The 23988-nt window shown below is 39.2% G+C and overlaps 1 protein-coding gene, 1 long non-coding RNA gene and 1 pseudogene across 2 annotated transcripts in view; 2 read left to right on the forward strand and 1 right to left on the reverse strand.

Annotated features, from left to right (window-relative positions):
* SCAMP1 (secretory carrier membrane protein 1) overlaps positions 1-15761 on the reverse strand; it is a 101922-nt gene extending 86161 nt beyond the window's left edge. Inside the window, exon 1 of the mRNA XM_039247438.1 lies at positions 15607-15761. Coding sequence (XP_039103369.1) covers positions 15607-15663 — 57 coding nt within the window. The 5' untranslated portion in view covers positions 15664-15761. The remainder of the gene's footprint in view (positions 1-15606) is intronic.
* Positions 15762-15895: 134 nt separating this feature from the next.
* Positions 15896-19017, forward strand: LOC120242006. Its single transcript, XR_005531001.1, has 3 exons — positions 15896-16147; positions 16696-16717; positions 18784-19017. It is a non-coding gene; the product is annotated as an uncharacterized LOC120242006 (long non-coding RNA).
* A 496-nt stretch (positions 19018-19513) lies between these two features.
* Positions 19514-20511, forward strand: LOC120242025 (annotated as a pseudogene).
* Positions 20512-23988: the final 3477 nt, after the last annotated feature.

Genomic DNA, 23988 nt, shown 5'->3' on the forward strand with positions numbered 1-23988 from the left:
TACATGATATAGAAGACAATAACTTGAATATTAAGAACATGTAAAAGAAAATGCATATTTTTAATTCTATCAGGCATGCCTATGAGAAACTGAAGTAGGCTAAAACAAAGACAAATTCAAGGCAAGAAAGAATTCATCTATTTTAGCACAATAATACACTCTTTAATTATGTCACATAATCCTCAGAACAACCCTATGACTTAAATTCTATATCCTTTCTGTCACTGCTGAGAATACTGGCTCACATATCTTTAATGTCATTTGCCCAAAGTCAGATAGCTAATAAGTGACATGGTTAGATTTAAATTCAAATCTGACCCCAAAGATCGAATTTTTAGAAGAAAAATGTAATAAAGAACACAAATTCATGTTTAAAACAGTATCTCCAGACTGAATTAAACATGGCATTGCTCCAGCAAAACTTAATTAAAATACTCAATAGCTCTGCTTAATCCAATCAATATTATACACTAGACTAGGAAACTTGATTAAACAAGTCCCAAGCTAGAGGCTATGAGAGGCCCTACCTTCATAGAGTTAAATTTTTTTTCCTACTTTATATGTCTCAGAGCTACTATAATTACATGATTTTAATAAATACTGAGAATTTCACTTACCTGGAGAATTACTAGTTTCTAAATGCCCCAATTATTTTTAAAAAAGAAAAGGAACTGTAAGAAGCCATTAAAAATCTGAGCAAAACTCTAAAACAAAATGTATTTAGCAAACCTTTTATAAGAGATCAAAATAAGTGCTTAATAATCACTAGAAATTATTCAATAAATCATGACTTTTAAAAACTGTTTCTCATTTTCATTACAAGTTATGACAGTCTTAAACTTTTTTAATTTTTTTATACTCATTTTTGAGAGAGAGGGGGAGACAGAGCACAAGTAGAGGAGAGGCAGAGAGAGGAAAAGACACAGAATCCAAAGCAGGCTCCAGGCTCCAAGCTGTCAGCAGAGCCCAATGCCAGGCTCAAACTCACAAACTGTGAGATCATGACCTGAGCCAAAATTCAACGCTTAACCGAATAAGTCACCCAAGGCGCCTCAAGTCTTACTCAACCTTAAAAGCAACTCCCAAACTAATTTTGTGAACCCAAATCAGTACTCAGTATATTAAAACAACAGAAGCAATCACACCCAAGCAGATTTAATGAGATACCACTTCACATCTACTAGAACAGCTACAAACTAGAAGACACATAAATATTGGCAAGGGTAGAAAAAAACTAATCTGTCGGTGGGAATTTGGTATGGCCACTGTCAAAGTTAATAAATGACCTAACAGTTCCGCTTCTAGGTATATATCCAAGGAAATGAAGGTATATGTCCACACAAAAATCTGTAAACAAATATTCATAGCACCATCAGTCAAAAATTGGAAATAGCCCATTTTATCAACTGATACAGAATTGAAATGTATATCTACACATTAAAATTGTTATTTTAATACAACGACATGAAGTCCTGATACATGCTACAGTATGAACCTTGAATACGTTATGCTATGTGAAAGCTGTCAATCATCAAAGACTACATACTGTATAATTCCAAAATGCCCAGAAAGCGTATTAGTGGCTGCCTATGGCTAGAAGAGTTGGGAGGAAATGGGGACTGAGTGCTAAATAAGGAATGACAGCCAACAGGGTTTCTTTTTGGGGTGATGAGAAGTGTCTAAAATTGATAGTGATGACTGCCCAACCACAAATATACTAAAAGTCACTAAATTACACACTGTCAGTAAACTGTAGTATATGTATTACTATACATCTCAAAGCTGTTGTGTTTTTTTAATGTTTGTTTATTTTTGAGAGAGAGAGAGAGAGAACAGAAGCAGGGGAGATCAGAAAAAGAAGCTGACACAGAACCTGAAGCAGGCTCCAGGCTCTGTGAGCTGTCAGAGCAGGGCTCAATCTCAGGAGTTGTGAGACCATGACCTGAGCCAAACGGATGCTAAACAACTGAACTACCCAGACAGACGCCCAATCAAAGTTCCTTTTTAAAAAGATAATCCAATGTAGTATTCCACCAGCTATAAATATCTAAGTCTTCAAAATCTAAATACCACCGCATTAGAGAGAAATACTCACTAGGAAAGAAGTAAGGGGCAATGGGGGAGGGGTAATAGGTATCAGGGACCACAAGGACACCCAAGTTTATTACCAAAATTTCTTCTGACATTTGAGAAACTGTATCGCTAACAGAGCTATGTTCCCCAACATTAATGCACTTAAGCCTAGAGATAAAAAATGAAAAAGGGCAATCCTGAAGAACAGGAAAATAATTGCTCCTGTGTCTGTCAACTGACCTGCAAGTTCAATCACCTTTGACCCCTAATAAATAAGTCACTGAATTGATATCCTAGGGAGCAGAGAACAGCAGGGTCTTGCCACATGAATATCCCTCCATTTTCACCCAACTGTCAACAGATTTTTGCACAGAAGTTTGTTTTATCATACACAGTAGTTCTCCACCAAGATTAACGGGTTTTCGATCAGTCTGCTTTAACATATTAAATACAAAAATTACTAGAGCAATTACCACTAAACATGACAACCGAAGAACTATAAGGCCTTAGTTTTTTTTGTCATGTTTTAAGCAGTCAACATTTAATGTTTATTTTTTGAAGGAGAGGCAGATCATTAGCCAGGGAGGAGCAGAAAGAGAGGGAGACACAGAATCCAAAGAGGGTTCCAGGCTCTGAGCTGTCAGCACAGAGTCCCACCCAGGGCTCGAACTCACCAGCCGTGAGATCATGACCTAAGCCGAAGTCGGACACTTAGCTGAATGAGCAACCCAGGTGCCCTTTAAGTAGTCAACTTTTAAATGTAGTTGTTCCATCTGAGAGTAAATGTATCTTTCATAGAACACTTTCTTGTGAAACACAATCTGGTGAAATATCTTCCTCTTTGTCAACTTGGTGGTTAAACACCCCAGGCCAGTACTTAAAATCAAAAAGCACCACCAAATCTAGAAATTCTGTACAACAATTTCCCAGCGGGGGGAGGGGGGGTGGGGGGGCAGGGAGAGGGGGCTGTGGAGAGGATGTTCAGAGTTCCAATTGTGACACCGGGCATTCAAGGATTCATCTCCTGCTAGCTTCCCATGACTCTGAAAAGTAATCATCATAGGTTAAAAAACTATTAGACTCTAATGTATTTTTTTTAAATACCAGATGTCTTTTCCAAAAATTTTCAATATTAAACAACCAAGTGCACAACTTTCCAACATTTAAACAAAACTTAAATCATAAAAATACAATGAGCTTTCCTTATTACCCTCAGTTCAAGTTGTGATCTAAACAGCACTGGTTGTAGCTTCTAAACAGCTTCTAAACAGCACTGGTTTTAAGACAACCAGTAATTTGTATGTTTTGTTTTTGTTACTATTTCTGTTAACAATAAAACTTTAACAGTTAATAAAAATTAGAGTCTGAGAAAATATAGGCAATTTAGGGATAAAATAAAGAAAAATAATCACATGTTGTAACCAAAGATAATCTTGCACCATCATTTCCTTTATCTGTTATTTTAAGAGCTTCCCATCTTTGCCTTGATTCAAAAGAAAAATTCCTTTAAGAAATATAAAACAACAACAAATGGTGATGGCAGAAAAACTCAGTAATTTGCCTAAGATCACTCAAGTAGGAGGTAGAGAAGCAAACCTAGATAGCCTGACTCCAGAGCCACCTTATTACCTACTCCCCTCTACAATTAAAGACAAACCTCTGTAAATTTCATTTACTCCTTCCTCTAACCTCCCTACCAGCAGGCTAAGAGCACAGAAATGCCTGTCTGTAATATATATAGTTCACAGAACATTTTCTTATGAGCTCCTTGATAAATGGTGATTAAGTTCCCCTGAGACTCAAATACAAACTTTTCGATTTAAAAAAAATGTTTAATCAAATAGAAAAAATAGGTGATACATTTCTTTTAACCCTGGGGAATACATTAATTTGCATTTTTACAATCTGCCAATGACTCGTAAGCAATTCACTAAAATTTATGACTATTTGAGATGACAAAAATTAAGCATGCTAGGCCATAAATAAAACCACAAGACCATCTAAATCAACCTAAAACAAGCATCAACACCTTCAGGAAAATGGCTGAATGGTGGTAAAATTGCACTAAAACACCATCACTGGCCAATATTCCGGACACTCTTTTTCTCCCATTTGCATTTCTCACCACTTTCTATACGTATTGCAAATCATCACCTGAGCATTCTAATCACCACTGGAAGATTCCCCTAGGTAAAATGGCTACCAATAGCTTGTATACAACTCTGCCACTGCTTCTATCTCTTTGAGAAAGTGGAAACTTCCAGTATTTTGTATACACAGTCTCCACAATATGCATGATTTTGACTGTGTTTGTGAAGCACAAACTTTTAATAGCTACATATACTAAATCACTTGCATTCAAATATCTGATTTTTTCCTTCTATTATCAAGTCAAAATTATCAGTAACTATACCAAATCCTTTCTTTCCAGTTTGATCTCACCAAGTCAAAATGCACTTTATCAAATACATTTATGTGTTCATAACTGCATTCTAAAAACAAGTATAAAACCCATTATTACACTTTTTTATAAACATGTACTGATGCAAGCACAGACACAAGCAACTGCAATAGTAGCTGTGGCAATTTTGGAAGCTAGGCATGCTAATATACATACTCTAGAGACACTCAGCTTGGGAGCCATTTTGCATTAAATAGAAGGGCTTTTTAGATACAATATATCTCTTTTGCAAGAACAAAGATTAAGAAAAAATACAGAGAAATTTGAAGAGGGAGCCAAGATCATTCCATGGGAAAAGAACAGCCTGTTCAACAAATGGTATTGGAAGAAATGGATATCCACACTCAAAAGTAAGGAGTTCAACCTTACTTCACACTATATACAAAAATTAAATCAAAATGAATCACAAACCTAAATTTAAAAGTTAAAACTATGAAACTCTTAGAAGAAAACATACAGACAAATCTTCATTACCTGAGATTTCGCAAAGGATTCTGAGATACAATATCAAAACACAAGACAGAAAATAAAGATAATTTGGACTTAATAAAAATTTATAACTTGTGTGCTTTGAAGAACATTAACAAGAAAATAAAAAGACAAATGACAAAAATGATAAAGTATTTATAAATCATATACGGTTGACCACCAACAACACAGGGGGTTAGGGGGACTGACCCCCCCCCCAACACCACTACCAGGGGCAACAGAAAAATCAGTACTTAACTTTTGATACCCCAAAAACTAATAGCCTACTGTTGACCAGAAGGCATACTGGTAATGGTCAAGTGACACACATTTTGTGCATTCTATGTATTACATACTATATTCCTAAAATAAGCTAAAGAAAATGTTACTGCGGAAATCATAACAAGAAAACATTTACAGTAGCATACTATATTTATTGAATCTGCATGTGTAAGTGAACCCACGTAACTCAAACATGTGTTCTTCCAGGGTCAATCGTACTTGGATAAGACTTCTATCTAGAAAATATAAAAATCTCTTACAATAATAAAAAAGACAATCCAATTCAAAAGTAGGCAAAGGATCTGAATAAGTATTTCTCCAAAGATACACAAATGGCCCAAAAGCACATAAAAATATGCTTGACATATACAGCCATCAGAGGAATGCAAATCAAAACCACACTAAGATCCTCCAAACCCACTAGGATGGCGAGAATCATAAATAGATAATAACAAGAGTTGACAAGAATGGAGATAAAACAAAACCCTCATATGTTACTGTTTCAAATGTAAAATGGAGCAGTCAATTTCGAAAACAGTCTAGCAATTCCTCAAATGATTGCACCTAATTACCAAATGACCCAGCAATTCCACTCTTGGTATATACTCAAAAGAACTGAAAACAGGGGCGCCTGGGTGGCTCAGTCAGCTGAGCGTCCGACTTCAGCTCAGGTCATGATCTTGCGGTTCATGGGTTCGGACCCCGCATCGGGCTCGTGCTGACAGCTAGCTCAGAGCCTGGAGCCTGTTTCAGATTCTGTGTCTCCCTCTCTCTCTGACCCTCCCCTGCTCACTCTGTCTCTGTCTCTCTCTTTCTCAGAAATAAAAAAATTTAAAAAAATAATTGAAAACAAGTGTTCAAACAAAAACTTGTACATAAATGTTTACAGAAGCATTATTCATAATAGTCAAACGGTCCCTAAATACCCGAATTGCCATTAAATGATGAAGTAGCATTTACTAATTCTTCAAAGCACCCAAAGCCATATGCCGGAGAGATTACTGGATTGCTCCTTTCATATAGGTTTACCAAGGGCTTCCGTGGCAGTTCTTACACTTGCAAGGGGGCTCCAACACTTGTCTGCAATGTGAAGACAAAAGCTACAAGACAGTACAGGCTGTCTCAGTAGGAACAAATGAAAATGAAACAGAATAAAAGTGTTAAGAATCTGGTACAAAGTCAAATCCAACCAACTTCCACACATCATCTTTTATTTCCCTCACCTATCTGAAGTTGGAAAATTTTCTCCCTTGTGATTTAACAACATCTCCTTGTGTTTGGATTTTCATTACTCTATCGCCAAAAACTAGATACAGGTTTAATTCAATCACGTAGACCTGTACTCTTTCATTTAGATGTGTACTTGATCTAAATACAGGCTTAATTCTATCATGGTTTTGCCAAGAGAATGTTACTTCCCAATTATCTTTTGGCAATTCTGGTTGAAAGAAAAAAGACTCAAGTCATCTCAAATGCTGGAGGAGGAAAGGATATTTTAAACATACATACAGAAAAAAGGATGCCAAATTTCAGAGACTGAAATTCTTCAAAATGTAGCTACAGCTCTTATAGCTCAAGAGCAGCTGTATTAAAAAACAGGAATTATAGAAAATGACCGTCAGAAGCTTTAGTCAGATAATTACTACTCTAGTGCTTTGTGATTAAGGTAATTTGGCATTTGGGACGCATGTGTGGCTCAGTGGGTTAAGCATCTGACTCTTGATTTCAGCTCAGATCATGATCTCATGGTTCATGAGTTCAAGCCCTGCATTGGGCTCAGTGCTGCTGCTGCAGAGCTTGCTTGGGATTCTGTCTCTCTTTCTCTCAATAAATGAATAAACTTAGAAAAACATTTTTAAGATAATTTGGCTTTTTCCCCATGTCTTTCCAGGGTTATGCCACCATGACTACATGACTTTTTCTCTGTGCATGTTCCTATCATGAACTATCACTGTTCCTGTTGGAGCAAAATTTTGCATCAAGCCATCTTATCTGCTCCTGATCATCTCAGAGAATAGCTCTCCTTGGGCCAGGTAGCTTCAATTAAAATTAGTCAAGTGAGGACAGCACTGTAACAGTCACACAACAGAGGACATGATCATGTATATGTAAGCAAGCACTTAGGACTGCTCCCTGAACAGAGCTTGAGGCTCAGAGCACAGCAGCCTCCTAAACTTCAAAGTTTCCTATCTGGTTAAGATGATCAGACTCAATCCCAGCATCTAATATATTACAATAGGAGAGAAGTTATTAATCACAAAATGGTCCATACAGGTACAAAAATCTAACAATTACAGAGTTTCAAAGTAGAAAAAACTTCCAACACCAAAATCTCTACTTTAGTATCTCTGATACAACATCCAAATTCTGCTTGAAGGGAACTCCATACCAAAAGAGCACTGTCAGGCTATTCTAACAGATTTTTAAAATCTTCATGTTAGGACAAAAATCTACCTTGATGTAAATTCTGGCAATTAACCTTAAACTTTTTTTTCTTAAGCAAAAACAGATTTATTCACTCCACTAAGTAACTATCTGAGTATCTCACACTTTCCTTTTGCCTTTTGTAGACTAAACACACTGATTAATTTAAACTTAAAGAGTTTTCCTCCTAGGATTTGATTCCAGACCCAAGACCATTGTGACTTCTCTTTAGGCACACCCTGTTTGGTTCAAACCACTCTTTAAATAATCACTTGCGGGGTGCCTGGGTGGCTCAGTCGGTTGGGCGTCCGACTTCGGCTCAGGTCATAATCTTACAACTTGTGAGTTCGAGCCCCACGTCGGGCTCTGTGCTGTCAGCTCAGAGCCTGGAGCCTGCTTCGGATTCTGTGTCTCCCTCTCTCTCTGACCCTCCCCTGCTCATGCTGTCTCTATCTCTCTTTCTCTCAAAAACAGATAAAACACTTTAAAAAAAAATTTTTTTTTAATAATAATCACTTGGAATTGAAGACAAATACCTGTGGGTTGGAAAGGAAGAGAATATTGCAGATTCATTTTTAGGAACTTATCACTAATCACTCTGGGGATTCATGTTAAGAAAATATCTTCTAAAAAATAGCTTACAAATTTCCTGGGCTCGCATTTCGGCACTACTGAATATTAGTTTTACTCCAAAAAAAATTTTTTTGGTAATATCAGCAAAAAAGCACTTTACTTTCAAAATTTTCACCATTACCATCTCAATTACGATTATTGTTGAAGTCATGGGATCAGGGCACTGGGTGGCTCAGTCAGTTGAGCACCTGACTCCCGATTTCAGCTCAGGCCATGATCCAAAGGTGGTGGGATAAAGCCCTGCACTTAGCTTAGAGCCCAGTTAAGACTCTCCAGGGGTGTCTGGGTGCCTTAGTCGGTTAGGCGTCCGACTTCGGCTCAGGTCATGATCTCATAGTTCATGGGTATGAACCCCTCCCTCGTCAGGCTCTGTGCTTACAGCTAGCTCAGAGCCTGGAGCCTGCTTCGGATTCTGTACCTCCCTCTCTCTCTGCCCCTCCCCTGCTCGCTCTCTGTCTCTGTCTCTCAAAATAAAATAAAGACATAAAAAAAATTTTTTTTAAAAAGATTCTCTCCCTCTGCCCCCTCCTCTACTTAAGCTTCTCTCACTCTCTATAATAACAAAAAATTAAGATTTTAAAATGCTTTAAGTCTTGGGACCAAAATAAAATTATGTTCAAATACTAGTTTTGCCATGAAGCATTTATAACAGGTACTCTACCCATACTAACAGCCTCCCATTGTATTCGCCTGAGAGATTTCAGTAGCCATAGGAGATGCTCAAACTAGACAAAATGCTTTCTAAGTATCTTAATAGTACTGATCCAGAGTACCCTGACAGTAGATGTAAAGAAGATGGTCTCAAAATGAATTATAGCGGTGTTTTAAGGGATAGTGCGAATCCTGGTGAAATTAACAACAAAGTGTTAAAGAGATTTGGACCAGCCGCCTGGAGCAGAGAAGTTCACAGTTGTGGACAGACCCTGTTCACTGGTGAGGCCTGTGCAGTAGAGTGTAAACCCTTTCATGTACTATACTATACACCTGATACTCTAAACGTTTATACTGTAATAATCATGTCTCACATGAAAACAAGAGAAAATGCTATGTCAGCAGCAAGCTGTATATTTTAAAAATGTTTTTAGTTAAACGCTGAGGAGGAAAAAAAGAAGGCTTTTCGCCCAAAGTATCATGTGTGAACTTACAACACCCTGTCTTCTTTCGCTCCTCCTTAATTTACAAATAACCCTGTGACCACCTCTTAGAATTGGTTTTAACCTTTAGTCAGATCACCTCTTAGAACTGGTTTTAACCTTTAGTCGTAGTGGCTGCACTGCCACCTGTGTGTGTGTATATACATATATATACATATGCACACACACACACGACGTTGTACACTGCACATACCTTTGGATCCCACAGTTTGATCCCCCTCTCAGCTACTCTTTTATAGCATGATGAGTTAACAAGTTGGTGACCGGCACAGCAAGACACAGCTATTTAATCTCTTGCCAGACATCACCCTTCTTCGTGCCATGCTGTACAGGTCTCTGTAAAAAGTCCTTGCTGTCTCCGCAGCCAGTCAACTTCTAGTTTACTTTTTTTCTGAGTTTTTGTTTTGTTTTCTTTCTAATTGAGGTGTGAAAAGGTTCTAGGTTCAGTGGAAGTTCCTGATGAAGAAACACAACTGAGATTTTTTCAGTGATAAAATCTGCATATTTGTATTTCAAACAATGTAGCTAAACGTTAATGTAAATTCCTTTTTTTGGCTTAATGAATATCATTTATTCAGTATGGAAAATTTATACATATGTTCCAAATGTTAAGAATAAATGTACATTAAATCTTGGTAAAAAAAAAAAAAAGAGAGAGAGAGAAAAGAGAGAGAAAGAAAAAAAAGAGAGAGACAGAGATTTGGACCAGACTGGAGTAAAAGGAACAGAGATATTTCAAAACAAAAAGAGGCTTCTGGGTTCCCAACTTTCAGTGGATAAGAAGCAAACTGAAAATGCTACTCAGCTGCAAACATTTCTTACAGAAAAAGGACTTATCAAAGACTGGAACCAAAAGCAGAAGAAAACAACAGATTAGGCAAAGACTTCTAGGTAGCAAAAGTGGGCCCTATTCAAATTAGGGGGCCCTGACAAATAAGCCTGGCTGGATTTTAGACTTGCCACAGACCAGCAACTGCTAGATGTCTTCCACTTCTCCCATACTTGAATGGGAGTGCCTACTGTGGTTATCCTGTATTAGTCTCATCATTTTATGCTGGGTGTATCTTTTTAGTCCCTAGGTCTGTATCAAGAGGGACATACCTCCTCCCACCAAGGAGTAAATGTAATCCTTCCCATTCCTTATTTAATCTGGTCTGGCTTCGTTTCTTGTGTAACTAACACAATGTAGCAGAAGAAAAAGGACTCAAGAAGCCTTCAGCTTGCCCTCTTAGAACACTACTCCCACTATGGAAAAAGCCCCGCTATTCCTAATAAAAAGGCCACCAAAAAAAACAACCAATTGCTTCCCTCACAGAAAGCCCCAGTTAAGTAAGGAGACATAAGTGATACCAGGCAATAACATTCAAAAACAAACTGCCTGCTAACTCTAGCTCAAATAACAGACTGGTGAGCAAATAAGTGTTTTAAGCCACTAAATTTTGGGATTATTTGTTATACAGCAATAGGCAACTGAGACAATGGTAAATAATGATGCATCTTAATTTGATGAAATATAATCAGCAGCTCAATACATGCTTTTTAAAAATACAAACTTGAGGAAAACCAAGTACAAAGTTATGCAGTTGGCATCACCACAAAATACCATAGACCATAAATACTATTAGTATGTCCCAGATTAAAGCTGTTAAAATAAAGCCAGCAATGTGAGACTATCACAGAAAAATCCTCACAATTCTTTCCTGGTGCTATCCAGTACCTAGTCATAAATTTTAAATGGATAAGGGAGGAGGGACATCAACTAACTATAAATGAAAACAAAATAGATAGGATCCTTGAATTACGGGTCGCTTTTTAACAATGAAGTTTTCAATTTTCAACTTGTTCTAAACTCTTAGAACTAACAGAATTACTATACTTAAATATCATAAGGAATGATGACTTGTAGCCCATTTTTAAGAGATTATTGTTAAAGAGTAGAATTTTTGAGGCCCAAAAGAATGGAGTTCTTTTCTTAGGGAGGAAGCCTTTGCAGTGACAAAGCACTAGAATTCAGACTACTGGGTCTAGTCCAGCAGAGTGACCCAGAGCAACCACTTATGTTGGGCCAGGACTCCTCAACTGTGATCTGCCTACACTACTAAAAGCCTCAAGGAGTGTAAAGGAACATGAACTTTTATGAAGTAAGTCTTCAGGAGGTACAGCATAGGGAATGTAAACACAATCATACTATAATAGTGTTGTATGGTAACAGATGGTAGCTACGCTTGTGGTGAGCATAGTATAACATACAGCCTTGTGGAATCATATGTTGTACACCTGAATCTAATGGAACATTGTATGTCAACTTCACTAAATTACTAAGCTAAGAATATGGTTAACAGTCATTAAATGCAATTTCTTGAATTACTATTAATACTACTTATTAATAGTTACCTAATTAAAGCCACCATGCATTGAGCACTTACTACATACTACATATATGTTCATCTAATCCTATTAACAACCCTATGGAGAAGACCCTATTATCCTACTTTAGATAACAGTAAACAGAGGAATAAAGAGGGCATATAATTTTCCAAGGTGTCACAGCTAGTTAGTGACAAAGCCAGAATCAAATGCTGGGTTGTTTTAAACTCTTGAGCAGAAACCTTTAAACCCGACCTTCTGTCTCTATATGAGCCTCAAGCCCAAATTCCAAATACAAAACAAGAATTTGGTGTCAGAAATGCAATCAATGAGCAAATAGAGTGCCATAAGCAATGGACTAGGAGTAAGAATTAAATTCTAGTGCCAATTCTACACCACCTACACCTGGGTATAAGACAATGTTCAAGTCAATGATGACAATCAGAGTTTTTAATAAAGAAGAAAGTAGAATGATTGCCAAAAGTGAAATATCCTATCTCTGGGCTTTTTTTCATCCATAGAAGGAGATCTGGATAAACTGCTGTAGATTTTCCTTTTCCAGCTTTCAAAGTTCTCCTTTTTCAGTTATATAAAATTTGATTTCCAAGACGAATTTTCCAGTCAATTAGCATATTAATATACTAAAGCATATTAAAAGATATGAAGGTCTTACCACTTATTAATTTTTCTTTCCTTTGAATAAACTGTACTCATTCTGGTACTTATACGCTTACACTGACTTCTAAGAACCTATTAAATTATTGATCTCTGGTGACTGTTTTACTTTATTTTACTTTTGAAGCATGTTTGTCTACATGTTAGACTAATAGCCTTAAGGATATAGATTTCTTCAGTACCTATGGAATAAATGAGTAACTGAACAGAGGAAGAGACATAAAACAATAAATGTTGACTATGTGAAAAATATTTTTCCTCTATACCTTTAAAGCCACATTATAACAACTCAAGTGCAGATGGATACTCAGGAACATCCATGTAATATTCTGTTTTTCAGATTACTACATATTTCCAGTTACTCCAAGTTTCTTGATGCACAATAAAAACTACTCGAATTCCACGAATTCTTTCACTGAAACCATCACAACCACCAGAATCAAGTAGGAGCTCATATAATAAATTCAAATAATAAACTGAATCCAGAAAATAATTTTACAATAGCTAATAAAATCCTGTAAGCCATTACAGTTACAATATCTAAGGAGATTATCCTCAAATTATTTTCATGACAGTTCAGATGAAGATGCTGGTAAGTGCTTCTAACATAAAAGTGAAGTAAAAGAAATGCTGAAGAATCGAGAAAGCAATAGAAATCAAATAGCTTTTTAACCAAGAAGAAATTAGGATGGTTCCCAAATGTGAAACGTGTATTTTGAAAATATGAAATTTTTGATTACTGAAATATTGGAAATTAGAAAAGATCTGAAAAGAAAGACGATCTTAAGTTAACAAAATGATAAATCCAGAACTTTTATATGAAAGTAGAAAGAACCAGAAAAGCTATTTGAAAAATCACACTTACATAAAAGTAAACCAAAAGAAGAAAGAGTAAGCTACAGAGGGTAAAGCTTTACCTTAAGAAGGACAGGAGCGTCTCGTCTGACAATCGGTTTCTGCTTAGGTCATAATCTCACAGTTTGTGAATTTGAGCCCTGCATCAGGCTCTGTGTTCATGGCATGGGGAGCCTACTTGGGATTGTTTCCCTCTCTGCCCCTCCCCTGCTACCTAGCTCACAAAAATAACTAAATAAACATAAAAAAAAAAAAAGAAGAAGAAGAAAAGCAGCTGGACACAAAAGAAAAGATAAAGGGTCAGAGATACACAGTGCTACGACAGTCACCAAAACAGGGTAAGGTCATAACCAAGTCTTCTTTAGGCCTAAATTATCATTCCTTTAAGCATTTTATGGATGAATAATCATTGTCCTGTGAGTGCATCCAATTATAAGGAACAAAAAAGGTTTATAATTTTATTCCACAATGAGTACTGAAAACTACTTTTGGGTTTAGAACTACTACAACAATGTAACGGATGGCAGAAAAGCAAAGTGTCATGGCAACATCAGATGTCACCAAAGAGTAGACTAGGCTAAACAGAAAACAATGTCTTTCCCTAACAAGAGAACCAGTTACATAAAATGAGCCATGAAATGGAATAACCAAATAGAATACAACCAAACTGTCAGATGCTGAATATATAGCATCAATGAATATCTGAATTAGGAAAAGATAACAGGTTCTTAATGTTATACCTTCCAAAATATTTTAAAATAACCTATTTGGCACTTTATAAAATGTCTGTTCTGAATGTCTATGATTAAAGAATAATATGATTTTTCCACAACATGGACTGATGTAATACCAAATTCTAAATTGAGGGGGTGGGCTCTCCTTAAATGGCAACCAGATTAGCTATGAAAGCTTGAAAGTTCAGGCCAGTGGCATAGAATGTTCTAATATGACTTTTCTTTTTTTAAAGATTTTTATGGTTAAGTAATCTCTACACCGAAGATGAAGATCAAACTCACAATCCTGAGATAGGGTCGCATGCTCCACCCCCTTCCAGGATTCTTAATAAGAGATACAACCAGAAATACTGAAATGTAAACTCACGCCAGAAGCGATACTTACGTGACCACAAATTCAAGTTACTCTTTCGTTCTGTGTGACTACAAATTGAAGTTACTATTGCACATATCCAGGAAAAATTAATGAACTTCGACCAACAGTTGGAAACAAATTAAATATGTAAGCAGTTGAGTTCATTAAGAAAATCTGAATATTTTTTAAACAGGTGTTTACTCAGATGTTGCATTACTTTAAGCACACATCATAAACATTTAGCCTCCTTCATTTGCCCGTTTCTGTGCCAAGCTCTTCCAAAGCTGGGGCTGATACGGTTGACTCCAAGAAAGAAAGAAGCTCGTGTAAGAAATGCAATCCTCGCACAGCCCCGGGAACCGGTGACGCACTAGGAGCTTGGAAAACATCCCGTCGTTCACCTTTCTAACAGCAGTTAGGTAGGAAGATGGTCGTCCACGTGCACTATTGTTTTCCAGGTGTGTTTGTTTATTTTTAACTCCTGCTTTCTTATCAGTACCCTTAACCTCGACCAAATGGGGAAAAGAGGGAATGGCAGCGCCGCTGGTGGTACGTGGGTGCAACACAAGTTTAAAAAATAAAAACACAACCTTTTTTTTTTTTTTTAATTGCAGCGTACTCTGTGCCCTCACCTTTCCTCTACGCCCCTGCCATCGCCCCACGCAGCTCCTCGCCGCCACCGCGGGTCCCCGTGACAACCCCACCCGAGGACTCTCCCCTTCCGCCGTCTCCCGGCCCCTGTCCCTGCCCGGGCCCGGACGGCCACACTCGCCTGTCAAGTGACAACTCCACCTGCCCTGAGCTCCTGTCTCCTCGCTCCCCAGAGACGATCCAGGAACCCTCCCGACGCGCGGGCCCACTCCCGGATCAGGACAAGACCCTCGCCAGTCGGGAACGGGCCGAAGGGGCGGCGGGAGAACGAGCTCAAGACGTTCCACTCTAACCCCCCAAACGAGGGGTGCAAGGGTCTGGGCGCGACCCCCAAACGGGTTGCGGCGGCCCTGAACCCCAAACTAGGCGGCTGAGGGGAGCCGAGGGGCAGGCTCGGCGGGCGCGAAAGAACTTGTCGTTTTCACAAACAACGACGCGTCGCGGCGGCGGGAGACTGCTGGGGCCCACGCTCACCTTGAAAGGGTTGTTGAGATCCGGGTCCGCAAACGGGTTACTGTCGAAATCCGACATCTCTCTTCGCGCTTGGCGTCACCCACCGGACCCAGGCGCAGAGAGAGAGACGAAGCGAGGCCGCCGCCCCCCTGCGCGCTCACGTCGCCGCCGCCGCCGCCGCCGCCGCCGCCGAGCAGATCCGGGTGCAGCTCTCGGGGCCACCCAGCCGGCCGCGCCACTGAGCATGCCCGGTGCCACGGGCTCCCGGCCGGCGGCGCCGCTCGCGTTCGCGGTCCTGTTCTTGCGGGCCGGGATCCAGCGTTCCAGGCTTTGGCTACGACCGAGTAGGGACTAGGGGCGGAGGGAGTCGGGAGCGGAGGGCTGGGGTGACCGGCCCTACGTGCCGTGGGCCTGACTGAGATTCTGCGTCGTGACGAGGAACGGGTCTGGCTGGACCTAATTATATTATTATCGATTTAAAATCGGCTTCCCGTGATCGAACGTGACTTGGGAAAGAGGTGGTACTTCGTGAACAAGAAAGACACTGACAGTATTTCCCCAGGTTGGGAAGGCAGCCCGGAATGCAGGCTGCGCACCTGGAGGGAGCGGCTAGTTAACCACGCTTCCGGCACAGGACTGCAGAGGGGCGGGCGGCAGTAGGAGCTCCGCACCTGTTTCCAAAGATAACGTCCCGTGGGGGCCTGCCCTCGCTAATGAAATCTGCCCACACACCCAACTCGACCCCACCTGGGAATCGCAGCTTCCCGTCTTCCGGTCCCTAGACGCTAGGTTACCGACAAATCACGGAGACCAGTCTCGCGTTACCGACGCGGACTGGCTCCGCGGTGCTTTGAGAGGCAGGAAAGGTTCAGTACCAGGCTTGGTCCAGGCCCTGCTCCCATTCTCCGGAATCTGCATAATGGCTACTTCTCCGGAAATCACGGGGGGGGGGGGGGGGGGGGGGGGGGGGGTGAGGGTGACACGAGTTCAGAAATCAAGGTCCTCAAGTTAATGGATGACAAAGGATGCTTTTTTTTTTTTTTACCTTAAGGCATTTGGGCGCTAAATATACACCTTTGATTTTTTTTTCATAATGGTCCCCAACGCCAGGGATGAGATCACTGAAAAATGGGTACGTGTGAAGAATTTTTTGTATCATTTGTTACCCTACCCCTGAACTCCATGAGAGAGCATCTTTTTCCCCACTTTCATCTTTCTGCTCTACCAGAAAAGCACTTAGCAGATGAGGCGGCGAAGAGCCAGAATTATTCTCACTTGGTAGATGCCTAAGAATTGGAAAAAACTAAAATTAGTCTTTTTAGAGGGGTGAGGGGACCTTGCACTATGCAAAGTCACCTGGGAAATGATACTTCCTCCCCACTGTGAAAACACTAGCTAGAGATAATGGACAAAAACCACATTTACTATAATCTTTATTTGACAAGCTCTAAGTTGAAATATGGGACAAAGAAGCTGCTTCTAGGCAGCTGAATAGCAGGGTCAACTAATAAGTGCCAAGAGGCAGAAATGATCACGGTAGAGCGACATGATTCTAGATCTGAAAAAGCTACCTATTGAGATCACCACCCTATCCTCAGCAGCTGCCATGTGTCTGGTTCATTAGCTTAATGCTCAAAATACGTTGGGTTCAAATTCCAATTCTGATAGTACTGCTAACTCACTTCATCTCTGATCTGGAGAGGATTATTTAGGAATTATGTGAGATAGAGAAAAGTGTCTTACATATACACAGTGCCTAACAAATATAGGTTGAATGTCTGAAAATGGCAAGAGGGCCCAGTCCATTTGTTCTTGTATGCTTTTTGCTTCATCTCCTGAGCTTGACCTTACCCAGATGATCTGCTTGTCTCATCACTGTGGCCCTCACTCCTTCCACCTATCCTCCAAATGACTCAAAAACTCAGCAGATATTTATTATGCATCTACTATGGTCCAAGACAGTGAGCATCAGCTGAGCCTGCACTGCAGGATGGAAATTTCCAAATACACTGTATTTACAGCTAATGATATTAGCATGTAATGCAAAGATTTACAGACTTGACTATTACAGAATCACTTGGAATACTTGTTAATGATGCAGACACCCACCTCTTCATATTTCCTATCTTTTAAATTCTGCTCTAATGGATGTAAGGTAAGGGCCCTGGATCTGCATTTTTAATTTCTTAAATGTCTTCATATACAAATACATTATTTTACATAGATGCATAAATGGATTCATAGCATACATACTGGTGTTTACACTTTTTTTTCTCTTTATTCTTTGTGTTCTCTCTTCCCCTGTGATCCTTTCAATATTCTTATAACATTGTGTATCTACATGCACATAATATAACACATGATCATATACAAACATATAATACATATTCATGTAGACATGTTACATATACAGAGTTTTGGCATTATCTTGAAAATGGATCATATATAGTACATATTTTTCTGTAACTTGTTTTTCTCACTTAGTGATACTTCTGGCAGCTTCTCAGTGACATGTGCATTGGCAAGGAGACGCTCTAAGCTTTCTTACCCCAGTACACCACATAAATATTACCACTTTTTTTTAGTTTTTATTTATTTAAGTAATCTCTACCCCCGTTGTGGGGCTTGAACTCACAACCCCAAGATCAAGAATCGCATGCTCCTCGGATTCAGCCAGCCAGGAGTCCCAACATTGTCACCTTTTATGTGTACCATAACTATAGAAGTGAAAGACTTGGGAAGCATGGCCTAATGGGAATCCCTCCAAATCAGCAACTATTCTCTTTAACAATTGCAAAATCAGCATATTTAAAGGACTGGGGTGATTCTGATAGAGGTGATGTGCTGACCACACTCCAGGAACACTGATAGAAGGATGTTCAGACATATGATTTGTGAGTGAGCTTGTTGATTAGCTTTCATGAAATTTAGACTCCTAGGACATGAGCAATGAAAGGAAGCCTGGCTCTTCCATGACAGAAGAAGAAACTAAGTTTGGACAGGTTAAGTAATTTGCCTCGGTGACAAAGGGAGTGAATAGAGGAACTAGGAATAGAACTCAATTCTCTTGACTCACATTTCAGACATTAAACTGAGATTTGGTTAATGGTATTTTATATAGGAAGAAGAAATACTATGTGGAAGATAAGAGAGTCAGCATTCAGGAGACTTCATTTGTTGCACTGTTTCATTTTCCAGAAGCTGCCTCCTGAATTTGATAGAAGAATGAAGAATCCAAGCTCGTTTCTAGATCCATCTCTGCCATAAACCAGCTTTTTGACCTTTATCACCTCCCCTCTCTGATCTGAGTTTTCACAATAGTCATTCAACAAGTATATGTTGAGCACCTACAAAGTGGTAACAATGTTTTAGATGTTGAGAATAAAGCAGTGAATGAAACAAAAATGCAGGGTCTGTTCCTAAACTTCCTAAAAGGCCTAGAACATAGATAATTGATAGAGTTGTCCAAAGGACCCAAGATAACATTTTATTAACCTGTGGCAATGTCTCACCCCTCCCTAAGTTGTTTTTTACCCCTTAGGCTATGCCTCACACCATTATCATGCTGCTTTTCCCTCAGTCTGACACATTAAATTTGAGAATCTGTTGGATAGGAGTTGTAGGCTGAATTCCACGTTTTCTACACTGTCTAGCATATAGCTGGTAGACGTTGAAAAATTGTCGTTAGAAATTTACGTTTCTTAACTCAAAAGACCCATTGGACCCTGGGTTCATCAATGAGTTAAAATTGAAAGTCATCATCTCTCACAGTGGATTCTGTCTCATGATTTGCTGTTGTCACTGCTGCTACTGATACCCACAACACCCACACAGAAGCATATGTGTTTTGCCACCAGCTACATTTCCAGGATGTACCCGAGGAGAATAAAAGCACTACGGGGTTGCTCTTTTGGTGCCTAATGCAGCCATGGCTCATAGTCCCAAGAAGCATCTGAAGCAGGTAGAAGCTCCAAAGCATTGGATGCTGCATAAGTTGACTGGTGTGTTTGCCCCTTGTCCATCTACTGGTCCCCATAAGTTGAGAGGATGTTTCTTCTCATCATTTTCCTGAGGAACAAACTTAAGTATGCCCTAGTAGGAGATGAAGTAAAGAAGATCTGTATGAGGTGGCTCAGTTGGTTGGGCGTCTGACTTTGACTCAGGTCATGATCTCACAGTTCATGGGTTCAAGCCCCACACTGGGCTCTGTGCTGATGGCTAGCTCAGAGCCTGGAGCCTATTTCAGATTCTGTGTCTCCTTCTCTCTCTGACCCTGTCCTGTTCATGCTGTATCTCTCTCTCTTGGATATAAATAAAACATTAAAAAAAAAAAAAAAGATCTGTATGCAACGTTTGGTTAAGACTAATGGCAAGGTCCGAATCGATATAACCTACCCTGCTGGTTTTATGGATGTCATCAGCATTGATAAGACTGGGGAGAATTTCTACCTAATCTATGACATCAAGGGTCAGTTTGCTCTTCATTGGATCACACCTGAAGAGGCCAAGTATAAATTGTGCAAAGTGAGAAAGATCTTTGTGGGAACAAAAGGAAACCCTCATCTGGTGACCCATGGTGCTGGCACCATCTGCTATCCCGATCCCCTCATAGAGGTGAATAACACCATTCAGATTGATTTGGAGACTGGAAAGATTACTGATTTCATCAAGTTTGGTACCGGTAATCTGTGTATGGTGACTGGAGATGCTAACCTGGGAAGAATTGGTGTGATCACCAACAGAGAGAGACACCCTGGTTCACGTGAAAGATGCCAGTGGCAAAAGCTTTGCCACCCGGCTCTCCAATATTTTTGTTATTGGCAAAGGCAACAAACCATGGATTTCTCTTCCCCCTGGAAATGGTATCCGCTCACCATTGCTGAAGAGAGAGACAAGAGACTGGTGGCCAAATAGAGCAATGGGTAAAATGGTCCTTAGGTGATGTGATTGAAAGTCTTTATACATAATGAAAGATCAATACAACACGACAAAAAGCAAAAAAAATCACTGTGGGGTTGGCCAAATAACGGTCCCCCAAAGATGTCCACATTCTAATCCCTGGAACCTCAGAATATGTCATCTTACATGGCAAAGAGGGACTTTGCAGATGTCACTGAAGTTTAAGACCTTAAGATGGACAGAGTAGCCTGGACTATACAGGAGGATCCAATGGAATCAATGTGTCCTTAAAAGTAGAAGGTAAATGCAGAAGACTTGCTGGTTTTGAAGATAAAGAAAAGGGATCATGAGTCAAGGCATGTGTGTGGCCTCTAGAACCTGGGAACAGCCTTCAGCTGCCAGCAAGAAAACGGAAACATCAGTCTTAAAATCACGAGGAACTGAATTCTGCCAACAACCTAAATGAGCAAGGAAAGGATTCCCCTCTACTGTCTCCAAAAAGGCACACAGCCCAGCTGATACCTCGATTATAACCTAATGAGACCTGTACACAGACTGACACCACCACCTTTTATCCAGCTCACTGCCTCCCAACTCACCACCTAAACCAACCACAGCCCAACCAGCTATCTTTGAATTACCTTTTCCCATGTGATTTTATGCTGTTCAAGAGGCTGAATGGGGGGCACTTGGTTGGATCAGTTGGTTAAGTGTCTGACCTCGGCTCAGGTCATGACCTCGCATTTTGTGGGTTCTAGCCCCTCATCAGGTTCTGTGCTGGCGGCTCAGACCCTGGAGCCTGTTTCAGATTCTCTTTCTCTCTCTCTCTCTGCCCCTCCCCTGCTCATGTTCTGTCTCTCTCTGTCTCAAAAATAAATAAACTATAAAAAAAATTTTTTTTAAAGAGGCTGAATGGTCTCAGTATCCTTTAGATAATTACATCATAGTGACATTCTTTTAGGATTCATTGGATAAAAATATTCTGTAGTACAGGAACACAATAAACAAAAATACATGTATATTTTGAGTCTGCATTTACCTATGAGTACACATGCATATATAGTCCCTGCTACCAAGAATGTCCTTCTCCTACTTGGTTTTCACTTATCAAAGTCTAGTCAATCCTTCATGGCAAATATCCTATAATACGTCCTGAACAAATCCTTATCAGCTACCTTTAATCAAAATTTGTCTTTCCTTGGGGCATCCGGGTGGCTTAGTCAGTTAAGCAGCCGACTTCAGTTCAGATCATGATCTCACAGTTCATGAGTTTGAGCCCCACATCAGTCTCTGTGTTAACAGGTCAGAGCCTGAAGCCTGCTTGGGATTCTGTGTCTCCCAAGCTCTCTGCCCCTCCCCCGCTCGTGCTCTGTCTGTCTCTCAATACTGAGTAAAAGTTAAAACAATTTTTTTAATTTGACTTTCCTTTCCCACAGTATCTAAAACAAGTCTGTATCTTTGTTATAGACTCGTAATATACCATCTTCTATGTTTGTAAAGTTATTGGTATGTTCTCAGCATACATGGTAACTCTCAATATTGGGAGTTAATGAATGTATCTCTCTCTCTCTCTCCATGATGTGAGCTTCTGAAGTCAGGGAGAAATTTCATCTTTACATTACTCACAAAGCCTAGCACACCATTCTTCTCAAAAAAGGTATTCAGGAAATGATTGTTTATTGTTAACATTTCTTAGCTTTTAAAAAAGGATCCCACATAACATCTTTGCTCAAAGTAAGCCCAAATATAAGATTAAGAACAACCAGTTTAATAGTCAATACAAACAGTTGTACAGGTACTATGATAAAAACCTTCTGGATTGAACTCTGAATTCCAAACAATGACATCATAGAAACGTTCTAAATGGCATGGCTAATGAGATGCAAGAACTAACTGTAGAGTTCATTTTGTTGGCTACAATAGTCTGCATGAAAACATTATGGTGAAATTATCCTGAATTTTCAAGACAAACATATTATCACACATGCATATGTCATATACACACACACATATATGTATACCTAAATATTGAAGCATTTACCAGTAATCATATTTAAAATACTATAAAAAAGGAAAATAATGTAAAATAGTATTAGAGTAAAATATACAAATTATGAAGTAAATTATATAGTATATAATACTATACTAAATGTTAGAGTATATATATAGTAAATTATATAGTATAGCAGTTATATAATGAAAGTAAAATATATAAGCAAAGTAAAATATAGTAATATGTAATAATGTATATATAGTAACATATAAATACAGTGAAAGACTAATATAAGTGTTACAGTCCTGTAACTGCTTTGGATACTATGTCTGAGAGGCAGAACAAGGACTACTATTATTTTTATCCACGTACATTTTCAAAAAATTTTGGGATTTTTCATGAACCATAAATTATATAATCATACTTGTTATTACTTAGTTTCTTTTCAATTTCATGAAAGTCATCAAAGTAAGGACAGTTTATAATTCTTTTTTTTTCTTTAGTTTACAATTCTTAACTTGCAAATTAGGCATAAGTCTTCTGGGACTCTTGTAAGAATGGAAATAATCACAGCAATCTAACCCATTTCCTAATCTCCCAAAAAAATACCCGAAATCTGACTGTTGGGTTTCTATAGAAATAAAGTTTGCTTTCTTTTCTCCCTCTTTCAGGCTGAGAATTTTTTAGAAAGTAAACATTTTTACTTAGAATAGCTATTTTAAAGAGAGAAGAGAGAGTGGAGATAGTTAAAATTTCCTGAATGTCTGGCATGTGTCAGGCACTTAAACGCTGGAGGCTCAACATACATTTTCTCCTATACAGCAATCCTTTGGGAAGCAAGTATTATTATCTCCATTTCACAAGTGAGAAAATGAGAACTCAGAGTTGAAATGAAATCTAAAAGTTATTTTAAGAATTACTATGTAAAACAGAGGCCTCATACTTAGAGTTTTGTACTGTTTGTCCCTGCATTCTACATTAGGGTCTATTATATTGCTCAAGGAGAGAATTCTTTTTTGGTTTGTTTGTTTGTTTGGTTGGTTGGTTGGTTGGTTGGTTGGTTTTGGGGAGCTTTTTTAAAAGAAGCAGCATAATCTTGTTGGTTCATTAAGTATGCCATTGTTACCCAATAGCCAACTACTAGATGACTGGTAAAAATACTGACAGGGATGTGGCTAACTATATCCATAATCTCTGAGTCTGAGAACCAGAGCTCTCCCCCTTCCCAGCACATTGCCTTCTTTGACTGGGACAGTCCATGGGGCAGTTGCCACAGTTCTTTTCCCTCCTTTTTTGCCCTCAGAAACTTTCTGCCCATCTCTCAGCATGGTTTTAGGTTGTGGAGCTGAGGGAGGATATTATTCATCCCATTAACACCAGTAGAGGCCTGCTCAGATCTCCTGCTCTTTAGATATCTTAGCCAAGTCACTGCCGTCTGCTGGGGAATGGGCCTGATGCAGGGAGGCTTTCATTATTTTAGTTTAGTTTTTTGGTTTGTCTTTTTTTTTACA

The sequence above is a fragment of the Hyaena hyaena genome, unplaced genomic scaffold (genome assembly GCF_003009895.1).
Source record: "Hyaena hyaena isolate Hyena2069 unplaced genomic scaffold, ASM300989v1 scaffold_299, whole genome shotgun sequence".
In the NCBI taxonomy this organism is placed as follows: Eukaryota; Metazoa; Chordata; class Mammalia; order Carnivora; family Hyaenidae; genus Hyaena; species Hyaena hyaena.